This window comes from Macrotis lagotis, chromosome 1, assembly GCF_037893015.1.
Source record: "Macrotis lagotis isolate mMagLag1 chromosome 1, bilby.v1.9.chrom.fasta, whole genome shotgun sequence".
NCBI lineage: Eukaryota > Metazoa > Chordata > Mammalia > Peramelemorphia > Peramelidae > Macrotis > Macrotis lagotis.
The window spans coordinates 201,724,820-201,743,367 of record NC_133658.1 but is presented as its reverse complement, the minus strand read 5'-3'; the positions used below and the strand labels follow the sequence as shown (position 1 = coordinate 201,743,367).

At 32.6% G+C, this 18,548-nt stretch overlaps 1 protein-coding gene across 3 annotated transcripts in view; it reads right to left on the bottom strand.

Annotated features, from left to right (window-relative positions):
* ACP1 (acid phosphatase 1) overlaps nt 1-18,548 on the bottom strand; it is a 32,238-nt gene that overhangs the window by 2,187 nt on the left and 11,503 nt on the right. The window contains exons 2-6 of one of the 3 annotated variants that reach the window (XR_012473394.1): nt 17,138-17,211; nt 16,891-17,004; nt 4,004-4,065; nt 593-698; nt 310-445 (exon numbers count right to left, since the gene is read on the bottom strand). Coding sequence is in view for 2 of the 3 variants with exons in the window: in XM_074209565.1 (XP_074065666.1) it covers nt 368-445; nt 593-698; nt 4,004-4,065; nt 16,891-17,004; nt 17,138-17,211 (434 nt within the window). In the remaining variant the exon portion in view is untranslated. Of the gene's footprint in view, nt 1-256; nt 446-592; nt 699-4,003; nt 4,066-16,723; nt 16,838-16,890; nt 17,005-17,137; nt 17,212-18,548 lie in introns of those variants that run through there. The other 2 variants (XM_074209565.1, XM_074209566.1) reach the window with 2 other exon arrangements.

Here is an 18,548-nt window from a genome sequence, read left to right as displayed (position 1 = left end):
GAAGTTTTCTTAAAAGAAAAACCTATCAAACATTATTAATAAATGATTGTGTATTATTTTTACATGCAAATTTTAGTTTGTTCCACAATATAATTTATTCATTTTTAAAATTTGAGACATAAACTGGGCATTCTATCTATTTTGACAATAGCTGATTTAATCAAATATTACTGCTCCAAAAATGATGACTGATTTTCATTATCTTTTAAAAATCAGAATACATATGAACATTAAATAAACTGAAGAAACAATGGTCTTCAAATGCAGTAGTACATCATTACTTTTTAATAACACAGCTGATATACATACATCATTTTTAAGTTGAAGGCAATCACTGTTGTCCTTGAGCAATAAATGAGCGTGAACCTTAATGAGATTTTTCCAAAAACGCTTTGCAGCACCTTACACATTGCTCATATACAGTTTCAAAATCAGAGTCATTTCCCTAAAAATAAAGAAGGGGAAAAAAAGAATATTGTTTAAAGTCTAGTAACTTGAAAGTTGTTCACTTAACAGGATAGGATAAAAAAGCATCTTTGTTTGTCTAAAACCCAGGAAAAAAAATAAAGCTGGAACTTCAAATGATACTTACATAATATGGATCTTCAATAATAAGTTGTTTCTGTGGATCATAGCTTCCAAGAAGTTCAATTTTAGCTTTGCAGTTTTTAACTTGATTAACTTTTCTATTCAAATCTCTGTAAAATTAAAACATGAACTTAGTTTTTAAACCTATGGTTTCAGGTTAAACATGGACATCTGCTAGAGCAATGTGAAATGCCCCTATCAAATCCAGCAAAGAAACCTGATTTTATAGCAAAAACATTAAGAGAACTGTATAAATCTTTTTCCCGAAATATACAAGTTGCTACATAATTTATAATAGCTTCATTGTATTTTTACTGATATATTATGTAAAAAATAGATATACAACATTTAAAAATTCTGATCTTTAAGATAAAAAATTGACAATATGCAATAAAGACAGAAAAGCACAAACTATCTTCCCTTTCTTTTGTGTCAGGTATGATGGATGGGACATTTCACAGACTGAAGTAAAGTGATTCAAAGGATGTTAAGAGGTCATCTGATTCAACTCCCTATTTCTGGGGTACCATCTAAATACAGATGGTTATCAATCATATTCTGAGAGATTTCATAAAACAATCTCAATTTATTCTTTTACCCTTTTTGTTTACCCTTCTCCTTCAGGCAATTCCCTCCTCTATGTCCCACATTACATCTTCTATGCTTCTTGACTTTATAGTCCACTAGATGTGTGATATTTTTGGATCTCTGGGACCTTGGGGTTCCTCATTTCTGAAATCAAAGGGTTTTTGACTACGTAATCTCTAAGGCCCCTTCTACTTCATGATCTTTTGGAATGGTTTCATTTTTCTCTAACTCACCTTTTTTTCCCCTCAACTTATTTTATTTGGTGATATATCTTTATTATTAATGTATCCATATTGTTTTAATATTTTCCCTAGTATTTTTTCCTTCATTCCCCAATAATCTTTTTCTTTTGTGTTTCCACAATAGCCCAAGAAACTTCAATGATCACTTCTCTAAACATAACATAACTTAATTAGATACCACCTTATCCTCCACCTGAACATACAGATACTCAAGGAGAACAAGTAGGAGGGATATTAAACTTTTATTTTAATTATTTTTCTTTCCATTAAAAGTTAAAATGAAGCCTTTCCTTCTCAATTGTGAAATACTTGCCATTTATTTAATGACTTCACTTTCCTAAAGGTATCTCAACAACCTCAAAGATATTTTTAAGGACATTAATAATGAACTTCACACGGGGTGGTTAGGTGGTACAGTTGGATAGAGCACTGGTCCTGGAGTCAGGAGTACCTGAGTTCAAATCCAGCCTCAAACACTTAATAATTACCTAGCTGTGTGGCTTTGGGCAAGCCACTTAACCCCATTGCTGCGCAAATAAATAAACAAACAAATAAATAAATAGATAGATAGATAGATAGATAAATGAATGAATAAAAATAATAATGAACTCAACATATAAGAAAAATAAAAAGACAAAAAATAATCATGGTGCTTTTAAAGCAACTATGAAAAAAAGAAAATAACATCCATCCTAATAATGATAAACTGATGGCAGAGTAAGGAATACTTTGTGTATAATATGATTTTAAAAGAATAAAACAATTTAAAATGAGAACATATAACAGAAAACTTTTTTTTGGTTTGCCCTGCTGGCTTTACATATCTATGAGCAATTCCATGCAACAAACTTCACCCTACAATAAATTTCTGAAATTATGGCACTGGGCTTTTTCCTGTCAAATACAAGAGTTATAGGGTAAGCCTGAATGTAAAAGGAAATGGTATATATAATTAATAATTGCTAACAGCTAACATTTATATAATTCCTACTATGTGCCAGGCACTGCAATAAGCACTTTACAAAAATTACTGCATTTGATCCAACAACCTTGGGAGTTAAGTTCTACTACTAAATGAAGATGAAGAAACTGAAGCAAAGATGTTCATATACAGTAAGTTTGAAGTCATATATTAAATAGATGTCCTTGGCTCCAGATCCAACATTCAATCCCCTGTGCCCCTTAGCTTTGTCACTAACATTAAACTAGTTTTTAAAAATGTTACATTTGTCTAGTATGAAATTGGTTTTGTTATTAGAAGTAAATATTTATATTTTATTTAGTAAATATTCAAATTCAAATTCAGTCAAATTTAGTAAATTTAGTAAAAATCCAAATTCAAATATTTACTCTGTAACCGAAGCTAAAATATTTATTTTGAAAGATAGATTTAGCGAAGAATAAATAACAAGACAGTGTTTGTAATATATATGCACATATCATCTCAATGTAGTGAGATTTTGCATATTTGCTAACACTCTTCTGTACCAATTTCCCTAGCACTGGAACTCTCAACTGCTGACACATAACAGTCTACAATGTAGTAGAAAATCATAGAGAATTGCTATTACTAGGAAATTTATTAACATGCAAACTTAGCAATTCTTGGAATGAGAGACAGTTAGTCAAAAAGTCTATTCTAAAAGCTTTGTATCTTAGTAGAATCCTGGTAGACTCTGGAGATGGGCCTCTTCTAACCTAGCTAGATTGGTTCTTAGACAACAGAAACTGCCAGTCATACTCAGTCTTAATTATATAACCCAGAATGACTAATTGAATAAAAATGCAATTCAAGGTAAATTAAAAAAAAAACAGAAAAATAAGGTCAAATATTATTTAACCAAATGTATAGATTACGATTTTAAGAGAAATGGAATATTTTGGTTTCTACTATAAGTACTGAATTGTGTTGGTATATGTTTAATTAACATACAATGTTCATAAATAGCATCACTCATAAAATTGAATATTTTACGACAGATTTCAAGAGTTCTGCCCGTTACACCTTAAAAACATTGAACAATAATAAAAGATTTGATTTTTAATAAAATAAATGTTGGCATGATAATATAATTAATACAATGGTCAAGACTTCAAAATTGTCTAAATGTTTATTCCTTAATACAAAACCCTATAGTTTATGCAGCTGTCAAATTTCCTTTTATCAATTAAAACAAACTTAAATCATGTTACAAAACTGGGGGGAGATGAGGAGGAAAATTGCAATGTCCATGACTCATTGTATCAACATCATACAACCCCAATGCAGAAAGCATAAATCTTATTACATAAAGCAGTGTAACACAACCTGCCTTTCTTCAAATTAAATCAGACTAATTGAACTTTTCCATATCTTAGCATGCATCTTTTTTATAAATATGCCTATCTGTCAATTCTGAATTACTTCGGACTTTTTACAATTTGAAAATAATACTCTGTACATTATGATACCATCTTACGAGAAAACAAAGATCATAAGTCACTGCTGGCAGTATATCATCTGACCTATTTACTGGTGTTAGATATAAATGGAAATACTTTTAAAACGTCATTGTTCTAAAATGTAGTTTACAAAATGTGATTACCTCAGATTGTTTTCATCCATACATAATATATAATCAAAGGTCTGGAAATCTTCTTTGGTAATCTACAATTAAATAAAGTCAAAAATATAAGGTTTAGCCAACTAATTCTATCTAGTGAACTTTTCATCTATATGAATTATCCATTAATATAAAATAAATATAATATAATATAATATAAAATAATAATGTAATAACTCTTTAAGAAATCAATCAGATTGTAAGCAATGAAAGGGGCTCCAAATGTGTCAATTTTCTTGAACCCAATAGTTTGTCATACATTATGGAGCTATTAAGTTGTATTTCAAGAATTAAAATAGTATATAAAGTATATAAAGGCATGAAGTCTATTTTTTCCATCTTAGTTTCCTGGTTATTAATTTAATTCATTCAATCTATGCCAAAGGTTCCAGGAACACAAAGATTAAAATAGTTCTTTTACTTAAGGAGAATATATTCCATTGGGGTAGAAACTATATACATATTTAAATATATGCAAATCTTAGAATAAGAAATGGAACCTGAGATGTATTTTGAAGGCTAGTTAGTATGAGGCAGAGATCATGCAAGCAAAATTCCACACACAGGTGGAACACCTGTGCAACGGCACAGAAGTAAAAAGAGAAGATTTCTTGTAAATAGTGAATCAGACAAGTTGGGCTTAACAGCAAGTGCTTGATGGGCACTAAGATTGTCAAGGTACATGGGTGCTATATAACTTAGAACTTAAATAACTGACTAGAAGATTTTATATTTTATCTTCCAAATAAAATCCAATAAAAATTTATGAGTAAAGGAGTAACATTCCAGCATATTGTAAGATCCATGAATATTATATATAATATATATATATATTATATACATAATATATATATATATATATATATATATATATTATATACATAATATATATATATATGTTTGGAGATATAAATTTATGTTTAAAAAGTCTTTGGCTCTGAGGAGTTTAACACAAATATTAACTGAATTGAATGTCAGATCTGAACTCACCTGGTCAATTACCAATTAGGTAGCTGAACAGAGAATAACTGAATGTCATCAGGAAACCAATTTATAAAATGGAAAATACTAATAACTTAACCTATTTAGCCCATTACACTTTTCAATATATTTCCCTCAACAATGATAGAGTTGATTATGTAAGCAGTATACTATTTCTACATGAGGAAATCAAAGCTGATATTAATAAAGAAGACTTAACCAGATTCACAGATAGAAAATGTTAAAGTTTGTATCTTCAAACCAAGTGTCCTAAAATCAGATTTCTTTTTACTATCTTATACTACCTATTCAATATGGAGAATTTTACATTAACTTCAATAATATTTTGAAAAGAAAAATAAACTTTGACTGCCTCTTCAATCCTCATATTTCAATGTCCTAATTTGTTTCATGACAATTATATCCTTCCAACAGCTTATCAATGAATGCATACTATAAATTAACATGACAGGAGGCAGCCATAATGCAGTACGCAGAGAATGTTATGTCTAGAGTCAGTAGGACTTTTGTTACCACTCAACTTCAGAAATTTATTAGTTGTGTAACCTTTGGCAAGCTACTAAACTTTTGACTGCCTCAAGTTTCTCAACTGTAAAATGGTTGTAGCAATATTAACTACCTCCCAGGTTTGTGATGAGGCTCAAGTGATATATTTGTAAACACTGGATAATGCCTCACAAACAGTGTTATATAAAATACTATTATTATTATTATTATTATTATTACTACAATTAATAACATTATGAGATCTTCTGGCACGCAAAATTTTTTAGTGAATGAAAAAACTACCATGTAAATACATATTATTATAGAGATCATTACATCAAAATACTTCAAATACACTAAATAGAAATACATGAAAATCACTCTTAAGATAACAATAACTTTATGTTAGAAAAGTTTATGCAATTACTATACTTAAGATCCTCTAATCAATGTAAAAGTCAATTATGCAGCTAATTGGAAGGGTGGATCATGGGATCTCCTTAAAGATGGAAATAAAGAATTTGATGGCACTGGTTTTATCATGTGTGCACAAGCAACAAGAAATATTATTTCATGAAACATTTAATATCACATTAAAATGTTCATGAGAAATATTTGCAAAAACACTATAATTTGGGCTTAAGCAACATCTCATATATATATATATATATATATATATATATATATATATGTGTGTGTGTGTGTTAAAGGAGAGAAATTCTAGAAAGAGATCAGTGAGAAACTAAATAAATAGACAAATATTTTGAAGCTCAGTGCCTTCAATACAAAGAGGAGATTAGTAAGGATAACAAAAACATATGTTGCAAAATATGGTTCAGAAATAAAGAATGAAAGAACCAAAGTCTTTGAATATGCAGAAATCTCACATCTTTAAAATAAATCTTTTGAGCAAAAGATCATAAGACAGTAGAGATGGAGACCATTATAAAAAGTAAGACAGATTTCAATATACAGGAAAAGTATTTGTTACTGATATGAACCATATCTAATTCAGCTATCTTTGTACAGTCAGGTCAATAATTTGTTAAAGTAAAGATTAAAATTAATAAGGCTTGGAAAAAATAAAAGTTAGAAAAAGAAAAATAAAACTAAGTCCAGTTTGACCTATTTAAACATGTTAAAATAAAAGTAGTAACTGGATATCAGAAAAGATAGGAACACCAATTATAATATTATTCAGAAGTTAAACCAATTACATAAGAAGTAGACTAAAAAAGACTAAGAATTACCTAACAGCAAACATATGACTTTGTCAAGTAGAGAGATATGGCAGAAACAAGCATTGTTGGTTTAAAAATGGAATCATATATGAAAAATGTTAATGTTAAGTCATATGATCTCGACAGTAAGAAAAGAGTGAAGGGAAAAACCATTTTAAAGAAATCTTGGCCCCACATGTATAAAAATAAACACAGTAGCTCTATTTATGGCAGCAAAGTACAAGAAATTGAGGGAAAGATATATGGATGTAATGGAATGGTATTATTCTAGGAGAAATGATGAGCAGGAAGACTTCAGAAAAATCTATGAAAATTTACATGAAATCCCCAATTGATAAATAGTCACAGGATATGAACAGTCAGTTTTCAAATGAAGAAATTAAAGCTATATATAATTATATGAAAAAATGTTCCATATCACTATTGATTAAAGAAATGCAAATTGAAACAACAATGGGCTATCAGGTCACATCTATTAGATTAGCCCAGATGAGAAAAAGGGAAAATGATCAATGCTGGAGAGGTTGTGGGAGGATTGGGACTTGGATGTATTTCTGGTGGAGTTGTGAATGGATCCAACCTTTCTGGAGAGCAAGAAGGAACTATGCCCAAAGAGCAATGAAACTGTTCATACCCTTTGACCCAGCAATTCCAATTCTAGGTCTATATCCAGAAGAAATGATAAAAAACATGGAAAAGTTCTACATGTTCCAAAATATTCACAGCAGCTCTTTTTGCAGTGGCAAAGAATTAGAAATTGAGGGGATGAGAATGGCTAAACAAGTTACAGTACTGGAATACTATTGTTCTATAAAAAACCATAAATGGTCAGATTCTAGAGAAGCATGGAGTGACCTACGGGATCTGATGCTGAGCGAAGGAAGTAGAACCAAGTGAACAATATACACCTCAACAACATGAGATGAACAACCTAGATGGAAGCAGCTCCTCTCGGCAGTCCAGAGAGCTAGGACAACTGTATTTGACAGGTTATGGACTACATTAGCCCCAACCAGAGAAAAACAAAACAAAACAAAACACACAGGAAAAAAAAACCCTAGCCCTTCAGAATCTGATGAACACTAAAAATTATCTCTTAGGTATCTTTTCCCCTTAATCCCAATTCCTCATGCCAAAACTTACTAATTTGTAAACATGTTTAACAGAATATATATATATATATATATATATATATATATATATATATATATATATATATATACATACACAATGCTAACTGGACTGTTCCCTGTTGGGGAGAATGGGGTGGGAAGGGAGGGTAGAGGGAAATTTTGTAACTTGGAACTATCTATGTACGTATCAATGAAAATAAATTTAAAAAAATTTACACTAACTGATGTAACTGAAGTGAGCAGAAGCAGAACACTGTACAAAGCATCAACAACATTTTGCAATGTACTGGGATAGCCTTAACTCTTCTCAACAATACAGTGATTAAAAATAATTCGAAAAGATCTGTGATGAAAAATGCCATCTACATCTGGAGAAAGAATCATGGAGCTTGAATGCAGTATACTATTACTTTTTCATTTGTTTTTTGTTCTTTTTCATTTCCCCCCCTTTGTTCTGATTCTTCTTTGACAGCATGACTAATACAGAACTAACATGATTGTAGATGTGTAACCTATATCAAATTATTTACTATCTTAGAGTGGGAGGAGGGAAGAATAGGAAGGAGAAAATGACAAATACAAATGTTGAAAACTATCTTTACATGTAATTGGGGAAATTAATAATTAAAAAAAACTTGGCAAGATACAGCTGAGCAACAATAACTTTCAGGGCAATGACAAATAAAATAAGGAAGTGGAGAACTAACACACTGATAGCCTTGTCATATAAAAAAAAAGAGAATGACATAAATGATATAAAAAAGTCTCCAGAATTGGTAGGCCACTCATGGGAAGTTCATGGGAAAATACAGACAAGAACTGAGCAAAATGAACAAACATGAAAATACTGATGTATGGTGATCTCTATTAGAAAGAATACTCATTACTGTGGAGAGCACTGGATCATTTAAATATCTGGAAGTATTTAAATACCCTACTTGTTATAAAGAACTGTTTTTTTTTAAGTAAGTGTCATTCAGAAAGTAATCAGAAAAAGAATTTTTGGTATTTCATGTTCCTAAAGTCGCAGTTAATTGCAAAATGTTTGGAGTTAAGTTCCATGTCAAACTTTCCACAAGGAAGGAGAGGCTCAAATTTTTTAAATTTTCATTCAATCTGTTCTATAAATAATCCAATGAGTTCAATTCTTGGTTAATTATAGTCGTGAATTTTCTTTAAGAAAAGATCTGCAAAATTAAAGCTTCTCTGAGGTACCACCTCACACCTCTCAGATTGGCCAATATGACCAGGAAGGATAATGATCATTGTTGGAAGGGTTGCGGGAAATCTGGGACACTATTTCACTCTGTTGGTGGAGCTGTAAACTCATCCAACCCTTCTGGAGAGCTATTTGGAACTATGCCCAAAGGGCAACAAAAATGTGCATACCCTTTGACCCAGCAATACCACTACTGGGTCTATACCCTTAAGAGATGATGAAAAAGGGTAAAAACATTACTTGTACAAAAATATTTATAGCATCCCTGTTTGTGGTGGCAAAGAATTGCAAATCAAGTAAATGTCCTTCAATTGGGGAATGGCTTAGCAAACTGTGGTATATGTATGTCATGGAACACTATTGTTCTATTAGAAACCAGGAGGGACGGGATTTCAGGGAAGCCTGGAGTGATTTGCATGAACTGATGCTGAGTGAGATGAGCAGAACCAGAAAAACACTGTACACCCTAACAGCAACATGGGAGTGATATTCAACCTTGAAGGACTCACTCATTCCATCAGTGCAACAATTGGGAACAATTTTGGGCTGTCTGCAAAGGAGAGTACCATCTGTATCCAGATAAGAAGCTGTGGAGTTTGAACAAAGTGCAAGGACTATTCCCCTTAATTCAGGAAAAAACAGGTATCTTATTGTCTGATCTCTTAAGACTTCTCTTGTTTAAGGATATGATTTCTCTCTCATCACACCCAATTTGGATCAAGGTACAACATGGAAACAAAGTAAAGATTGACAGAGTGCTTTCCGTGGGGTGGGGGGGTGGGGGGAGGGAAGCAAGATTGGGGGGGAGATTGTAAAACTCAAATAATATCTTTAATAAAAAGATCTTCAAGCTGGCAATAGCCAAAAAAAGCATGAAATAATTTTTAAGTGCTATAATAGCTGAGAGAAAATTTGACTTGATCATTTTCATTTGAAAATAATCAGTCTAGTAATAGTCTACAAACTTCTCAGAAGTCTTCCTCAGAAACATCATCCCACCCTGAAGGTGACTTTGGATTCCTTAAAGTTACAGCAGTAGAGTCCAAGCTCTGGCAGACCTGTCAAGCTATTAAGCTTTAAGTACAGGCCTAACAAAGAACTGTCTGTCTCAAGAGAGTACAACTCCTTAAGTTCAGAAATGCAAATCACCAAAAGGTTGATCATTAAATAATCATAATGGAAAAGTTATGATCTAGAAGTAGTGAAAAGAATAAAAGCACATACATAAAAATGTATATTCTTTGAAGTACTAAATCAATCAGCAAGCATTTAATACTATGACCATATTAGGGATCAAGAATACAATTACGAAGAATGAAACAAGCTTTGCTCTCGAGGAGCTTAAGATTTTCCATGGAATAAAGTAAAAATTTAGAGAAATAGAATTACAAGTCCTTTTGAAAAGAAACAGATTTCTAAACAAAGCTAGAAAATTAAAGTAGAACATAAAATAATCCAATTTTAAAAAGGTAAGATAAAGGCTAGGGACCTTATGACCTTGTAGATATAGAAAATCCCTAGGTGAGGAAAGTTTATATATGCAGGCCTGCATTCTATTAAGAGACCTGCTTAGAATACTTAAGAGTCAAGTGCCAAATCCAGGATTAGAGTTTACCTGTTTCTATGATATCTTTAAACTGCTTAAAATCTTTCTTAGATGCATCAGGAAAAGAAAGAAGAAAATCAAAACAGGGCAAACTAAAAGAATGGACTCAGGGGTTTGTTAAAAATTAGGAAGGTAGGGAGATGGTAAATAAGAGGCAGCAATTCAGTTGAACTCTCCAAATTCTTCAAAACAACTCTGAAACAATAAAAAAAAATAAAAAGAACGAAAAGAAAAGAATGAGCTACTCATTAAAAAAACAACTGACAGAAAATAGATCAAGGAGAGGAAATTTAGGAGCGATGGGACTACTACAAAGCCATGATCAGAAAAAAAAAAGTTTACCCTGTATTTCAAGAAAACATCAAGGAAAACTACCCTAAGCTTAGATCCATAAGATAAAATAGAATGTGAAAGAATCCATCAATCACTCCTTAAAGAGATCCCCAAATGAAAATTCCCAGGAATATTAACAGCCAAATTCCAGAGCTCCCAGGTAAAGGAGAAAATATCTAAGTAATACAGAAAGGGAAAATTCAAATATTGTGGAGTCAGGATTTAGCACCCTTTATGTTAAAGGAGTAGAGACAACTAAGATTATGACCAAAAATGACCTATTCAGCTAACTGAGTATAATCTTTCTGGGGGAAAAATGAACGTTTAATGAAATAGAAAACTTTCAAGCATTTCTTATCAGAAGACCAGAGCTTAATAGAAAATCTGACTTTCAAACACAAGAATCAAGAGAATAAAAAGGCAAACAAACAAAAAAGAATAATCATAAGGGATTCAATAAAATTTACATTTCTTTACAGGAAGATAATACATATAACTCCTAAGAACTTTTATCATTAGGGGCGGCTAGGTGGCGTAGTGGATAAAGCACCGGCCTTGGAGTCAGGAGTACCTGGGTTCAAATCCAGCCTCGGACACTTAATAATTACCTAGCTGTGTGGCCTTGGGCAAGCCACTTAACCCCATTTGCCTTGCCAAAAAAAACCTAAAAAAAAAAGAACTTTTATCATTATTACAGCATTTGGAAAGATTCTACACAAATGGCATGAATATGAGTAATATATTGAGATTATCTCTAAAAACAAAGAAAACAAAAAAAAGGAGGGAAGAGAAAGAGGGAAGCACTGGGAGAAGGGGAAAGGAAGAAGTGCAATAGCAAAAAATAAATTTCACATGAAAGACGCACATAAGAAACTTTTATGGTGAAAGGGAAAGGGAAGGAGGGAGGTACAGTCATTAAATTATCCTCATGCCCGTCAAAATTGATTCAAAGAAATATACATACACACACACATATACATACACATATGCAGTTGAATTTAGCAATCTATCTTATTTAAAAGGGAAGAAGGGAATAGGATAAGAGATGGAAGTTGGGGAGAAGATAAGAAAAGGTAAGGAAAGGCAGATTAAGATAGGCAGTGGTGGGAAACGAAACAGATTTTTGAGGAGGAACAGGATAAAGAGGAAAAAAGAAAGAAGATTTAAGTGAAGGATAAAGGAAAATACTGTTAGAAATCGTAACTGTGAATTTTAATGAGGTGAGTTCAGTCATAAAATGGAAGCAGGGACCAGAATGTATTAGAAACCAGAATCCAATGATATGATATTTTACAAGAGCCAAAATACACCAAGTTAAAACAGAACTAATTAAATATTGGTGTCACTGTGCACAATGATCTCTGCCAAAGATTTGGCTATTCTGATTGATCAATGAGGTGATATAAGATAGTTCCAAAGAATTCATGATAAAAAAAATGCTATCTACTTTGAGAAAGAGAACTGATGGATTCTGAGTATAAATTGAAATATAGTTTTCTAGCTTTCATTTTTTTCCCTACTTTTTTTGGTAATACAGTTAATAATGAAATATGGTTTTTCAAGACTTCAGATGTATAACTTCATTTCAAACTTCATTTTCTTGAAGAAGGAAGCAGGAAAAAGAGAAAGAATTTGGAACTCAAAATTTAAAAGAAGTAACAAAAATATATAAATAATTTCAAAAAGAACTAAAATTTTGGCTGATTTCCAGCCAAGATGAGGGAGATAAGACAGGCACTGTGCTAAGTTCTCCTGGTCTTCCTTCATATATAATATGAAACAAACCTCTTAGAAATTCAATCAATAAAACCCAGAAAAAGAAGCTAGGAGATCATCATAGGTGAGCCTGAGACAGAGAGCAGAGAACTTCCGGGGATGGGATGAGACTCGGGACTAACCTAAGATCAGCCGCAGAGGCTTAGACTGTGGTAGCCATGGTACAAGAGCCAAATGGGATGTGAAAGCTTTGGCAGTGAGACTGATAGTCTGGGGCGCTCCAGAAGTGCTGAAGGGAGAGTTCCAGCACAGAGAGTTGCAGACATCAACCCGCTGGGCTCCTCTCGTCTGGAGGATCTCAGATTCCACACATCCATTTCTGGGGAGTCATCTTCCCAGAACAAACACAATAACAGCCCCCCACACACACCCCCAGCTCGGGCATGGGCAACAGAACTCCCTCAGCTGAATGTGGAGAGTAATTACCTTGCTCTAGGGCCTAACCCACATTGTTCAAGGATAAAAGTATCCAGCAGCACCACCAACACTCTCCAGGTCAAGAGAAAGGGCCTCAAATCAAGAGCACAGACACTCCAGAGAAAGCAAACAGCACCCCCTACTGGGCAGCCCACTTGGAGTTACTAAGCCAAGTGAGTAAAGTCTCTAGGGATTCCAAGGCCAAACTGTGAACCAGCCCCTCCTCAAACACAAGATCTGAGGAAAATGAAGGCCAGTGGAAAGGGGGGGGGGGGGGGTCCATAGAAAATTATTTAGAAGGTAGATGAATGTATCATGGAAACAATATAAAGACTAACAGACTGCCTTCTGAGTGGGGTGGGGGAGAAGGAAGCAAGTTTAGGGGGGAAAGTGTAAAATTCTAAATAAATAAATAAATAAATAAGTAGATGAAATTTTCAAAAAAGTAAAATTAAAAAAACTTTTGAAAGTACCTTTATTTTCATTAAAATTTAAATAACAAGAAGTAGCCTTTAAACTATCCCTATCAGTTAAAGAAATCAGAAAAGGATGAAAATTACAAAAATATTTGACCTCATATAATACAAATTTCCACTTTTAGAAAGGCTATTTAATTCTTCTAGATATTTTCTCTACAATTAGTAACAAAGACTAGACTAACCAGAAGGCAGAAATTAAAAGTTATTAGTATTCAACACAAAATTAATTCAATATTAATGTTTGATAAATAATGATCAAATTCAAGTTAAGTTCAAATTAATTTAATTCACTCAAAAAGAATATTGGAGATTACTAATTTTATATCTCTAAAGTAGCAGAGAAGGTTCCTGTGGCAATTTTATGTTATGAATTTCCTGATTCATATCTGTACAAACTTCATTTAAAAAACAGTTAATACTTATTTTAAAGGCACAAAGCAAAGTAATAAATATATTTATAAAAAGTACTCATTAAGAAAATAACATGAGAGTCAAAAGAAGTCTGAAAATATCCCACAGGATATGAGATACTAACAGAAAGATGTCAGAATAACTGGAGCACTCCTCCATAGGGAGAATACCCTAACAACATAGTGGTACTAGATGTGCAATGATGGAGGATCCTGTGAAGAAACCTAGTACTTCTTTTGTTTAGCTTCTCAGGCATATCTGCATCTCCAACTTTTGTAGTAATTTTTTCCCCCCTAATAAACCAAATGAGCATTTACTTTACTACCTAAGAGTTTGATTCACTAAATTATCACAGAGTAATGGTTTTTTCCCTTTCAGTGGTGTAAATAATAGGTACTGAATAAATGCTGATAATTTAGTTGATTGATTTCTCATGCTTCATTTTGTTAAGGGGGGGAATTTAAAGTAAAGATATTCAAAGCAAACTGTGATCAATAAACATTTTTCTATTAAGCATGCAGGTTACTGTCAAAATTTCTACTACTTAAATTCTTGCTGTCCAGATGTCACCTTAAATATTTAACAGAATCATTTCTAAGGCCCAGTTTGTATCAAACACTCAGCTTCAAGGCTAAAATCAATTGTTTTCAAACGAAATTCCTTAACCTAGGTTCTTTGAGTGCATGACCAGCATATATATGCATGTTTGAGTATGTGTGTAGAGATAGAGAGATAGAGTAAGAATAAGAAAAAGAAAGTTTAACTCAACATACTTGGTTTCATTTGTATTTCTATGTATTTAAAAGTGTTACTCTGAGAAAAGTTGGCCCCCAATGGCCAAATCAAAAGGATCAATGCAAAAGGGTCAATCAAAAAAGGCTAAGGGCTCTACTTCATAGGGTAACCCCAAATATACATAATAAAAAGTAAAATGATCAGAAGATCTGATCTAAAGAAAAATGTTTCATATATTTTCCATATAGAAAAATTTAAATACAAAAATGGACTACATGGAAAATATAAATTCAAAAGCAAATTTTAATTTTTAAAAACAAATTTCTGCTCTTTCTATCATCTTGCAGCACTGCTACCACGGTATATATGATTGTCCCGGCAGATACTCTCAACAGCATCAACAACGCAGAAAACCAAGAGAAATGCCAGGTTCTCATTAGGCCATGCTCTAACATTATTGTCCATTTCTTAGCAGTGATGACAAAGCATGGTCACATTGGAGAATTTGAGATCACTAAATTATCACAGAGCAGGAAAAATTATTGTGAATTTCATGGGCAGATTAAACAAGTACTGTATAATAAGGTCCAGAGGTGATGTTAAATTGAAAGATCTGCTAAAGTGGCAGAATAATCTGCTACTACTATGGCAGTTTAGGTTCATTGTGCTTACAATCTCACCTGGAATTATGGACCATGGGGAAACAAGGCAAAAACACAAAGTAAAAATTCTGGAATTCTTTTTCTAAGGGTGTAAAACATACATACAAATAAAATGCTCCAATGGAAAAACAAATTACTGTTTTAACAAAGGTTACGTTTTATTAAAAACAAAACCAAAAATGAACAAGCTGTTTTCTGCCCCTATAGGGTTACTTACCCAAATACTTTAAGACATAATTACATGTAACAGGATTAATAACTAGTTTCTGAAACCATCATCACCAAATTACAGTTTTAAACCAGTCTTATGGAAACCACTGTAAAGCAGATACTGAATATATGTTGATTGAATAAATGGAAGGTATGATTCTTAACAAATGTAATGCAGTAGAAAGCTACTTGAATCTTATTAGACTAAGTTCTACAGATCTTAATTTTCAACATACTTCTTAGGACCTCACAAGTTATAAAGGGTTCAGTTGCCTCTGACTCACCCAACACTGCCACACTCCCAGTTCCAACTATACTCTTAACTTCTCATAGATTCACAACCTATCTGCATATCCTGTACCTCTTGTTAAAAGGAATATTAGAAACCTTCCTAACTTAGAGACAAAAGGTAGATAAAATTAACAAGTGCTTCTTTCAGATATTGTCAAGATATTAAAAAAAAGTGAAAACGAGACAGTTTTAGGAATAGCTAAAGACCCTCTGTCTCACAACCGTAAATTTCCAATTGAAGGATGCCATGCAGACATGTAAAGTCTAAGAAATATCTTGCTACTCAACTTATAGTAATACAAAGCAATATAAAACTGCGAACTGTTTCTTTATACACTGAAATTTTATATCAAATGAAAATTTAAGGAAAGGTTCTACAAATATTAATATGGATAGGTTCAATCATTTTGCTGAATAATTCTTCACAATTATCTCTGATCTTAGGAATAAGAAATGATGACAGATTTTCAAAATACTAATAATACATACATAACAAGGTTTATCTAATATTAGGCAATTTAAGTATTACATATTGTTGTAAGCAAATAACCAGATCACGTAGTTATCACAAAAGCTACTCTATAGCTGGTTTTGTTAAAAGTTAAATGTCTTTTATAATGTATGACTTTGAATGAACATTACTCAACATAGGCAAATACAGAGTAAGCCACACATTTAAAATTAAACAAGATCTTTTCTACCTGTCTTGCTTTATGAGTTGTATTAATGCCATGATTTCTTAGGCAGTTTATAGCTCTTGCATCTGGGGAACGCCCCACATTCCAGTCAGAGACAGCACCACTGTCAGTGATCCACTGTAACACAAAACATATGAATATGCATTTTGAAAGAAGTTAAAGTACAGTACCTGCCTGGCAATATGATTCATGATAATGCCATGTTTCTTCATGCAAGTCTGCCCTCGATAATCAGGGGGGTTTCCTATTTCATATGTAGATGTTGCTGCACTGTCTATCCTCCACTACAGGGGAGAAAAACAAAAAAAAAAAAAACAAAAACAAAAGAACATTTGACATATTCCTCCCCCCGCAAAAAAAATTTATTGTATGGCATGACCAATGCAAGCTACTGAAAGGTATTAGTAACAAGCTTACCTTATTTGAAATATTTTGATCAGCTACAAGTTTCCTAAAAACAGCTTCAGCTATAGGTGAGCGACAAATATTACCTTCAAAAACAAAAAGACAGAATAAAAAAGATTTGGAGGTGTATTAAGTCTAAGTATCCCTTGCTACTATTTCCAACAAAGAGTTCCTAGAAGTCAGGTTATATGGATAAATAAGAATTGCTGAGAGGTTTAAATAAGGATGTAAAACATTCCGCAAGGCTATATATGAACTTTGTTATTTTTCCATTCCAAAAAATTTTAAGTGGAGATTTCTTTTTTAAAGTTTTATTTTTCTAATTATGTGTAAAGATTATCTTCAACATTCATTTTTTTTTAGGTTTTTTTTGCAAGGCAAATGGGGTTAAGTGGCTTGCCTAAGGCCACACAGCTAGGTAATTATTAAGTGTCTGAGACCGGATTTGAACCCAGGTACTCCTAACTCCAAGGCCGGTGCTTTATCCACTACGCCACCTAGCAGCCCCTTCAACATTCATTTTTGTAAAGTTTTCCTCCCTCCCATCTTTTCCTCTCCTCACCCTAGGATAACAAGTAATCTATATAGATTATACATGTAAAATCATGTTACTTCTATTTTCATATTAGTAATGCTGTGAAAGAATCAAAACAAAAAAGGTTTGAAAACCACAAGAAAAAAAACAAAAAACAAATTTAAAACGGGGAAAATATTATAGTTTGATCTGCAATCAGATTTCATAGTACTTTCTCTGGCTGTGGAAGGCATTTTCCATCACATATCTTTTAGATTTGTCTTTGATCACTAGATTGTGGAGAAGAGCTGCCTCTCATAGTTGATTGATCATTGCACAATGTTGCTGCTAGTTTGTACAATGTTCTCTTGGTTCTGCTCACTTAAGTATCAGTTTATGTAAGTCTTTCCAGGTTTTCCTGATATCTGTCTGCTCATCCCTTCTTACAGACTAATAATATTCCATTATATTAATATACCACTCGTTCAACTATTCCTCAATTGATGGGTTTACCCTCAATTTCCAATTCCTTACCACCACAAAAAAAGAGCTGCCGTGAATATTATTGTACATGTGAATCTTTTTTTTCCTTCTTTTGTGATCTCTTTGGCATACAAATCTAGTAGTGGTATGGCTGGATCCCAGGGTAGGCACAGTTTTATTGTTTTTGAGAATAGTTGTGGGGATTGCTTTCCTTAGAGCTAATTATTAAATAAATCATATATCACATTAGTAAAACTATATTGACAAATCTATAATCAGTGTCAGAATTTTAAGGCTAGAAAGGACTCTACTCTGTGGGTTTTTATAGGTTTTTGCAAGGCAAATGGAGTTAAGTGGCTTGCCCAAAGCCACACAGCTAGGTGATTATTAAGAGTCTGAGATCTGATTTGAACCCAGGTACTCCTG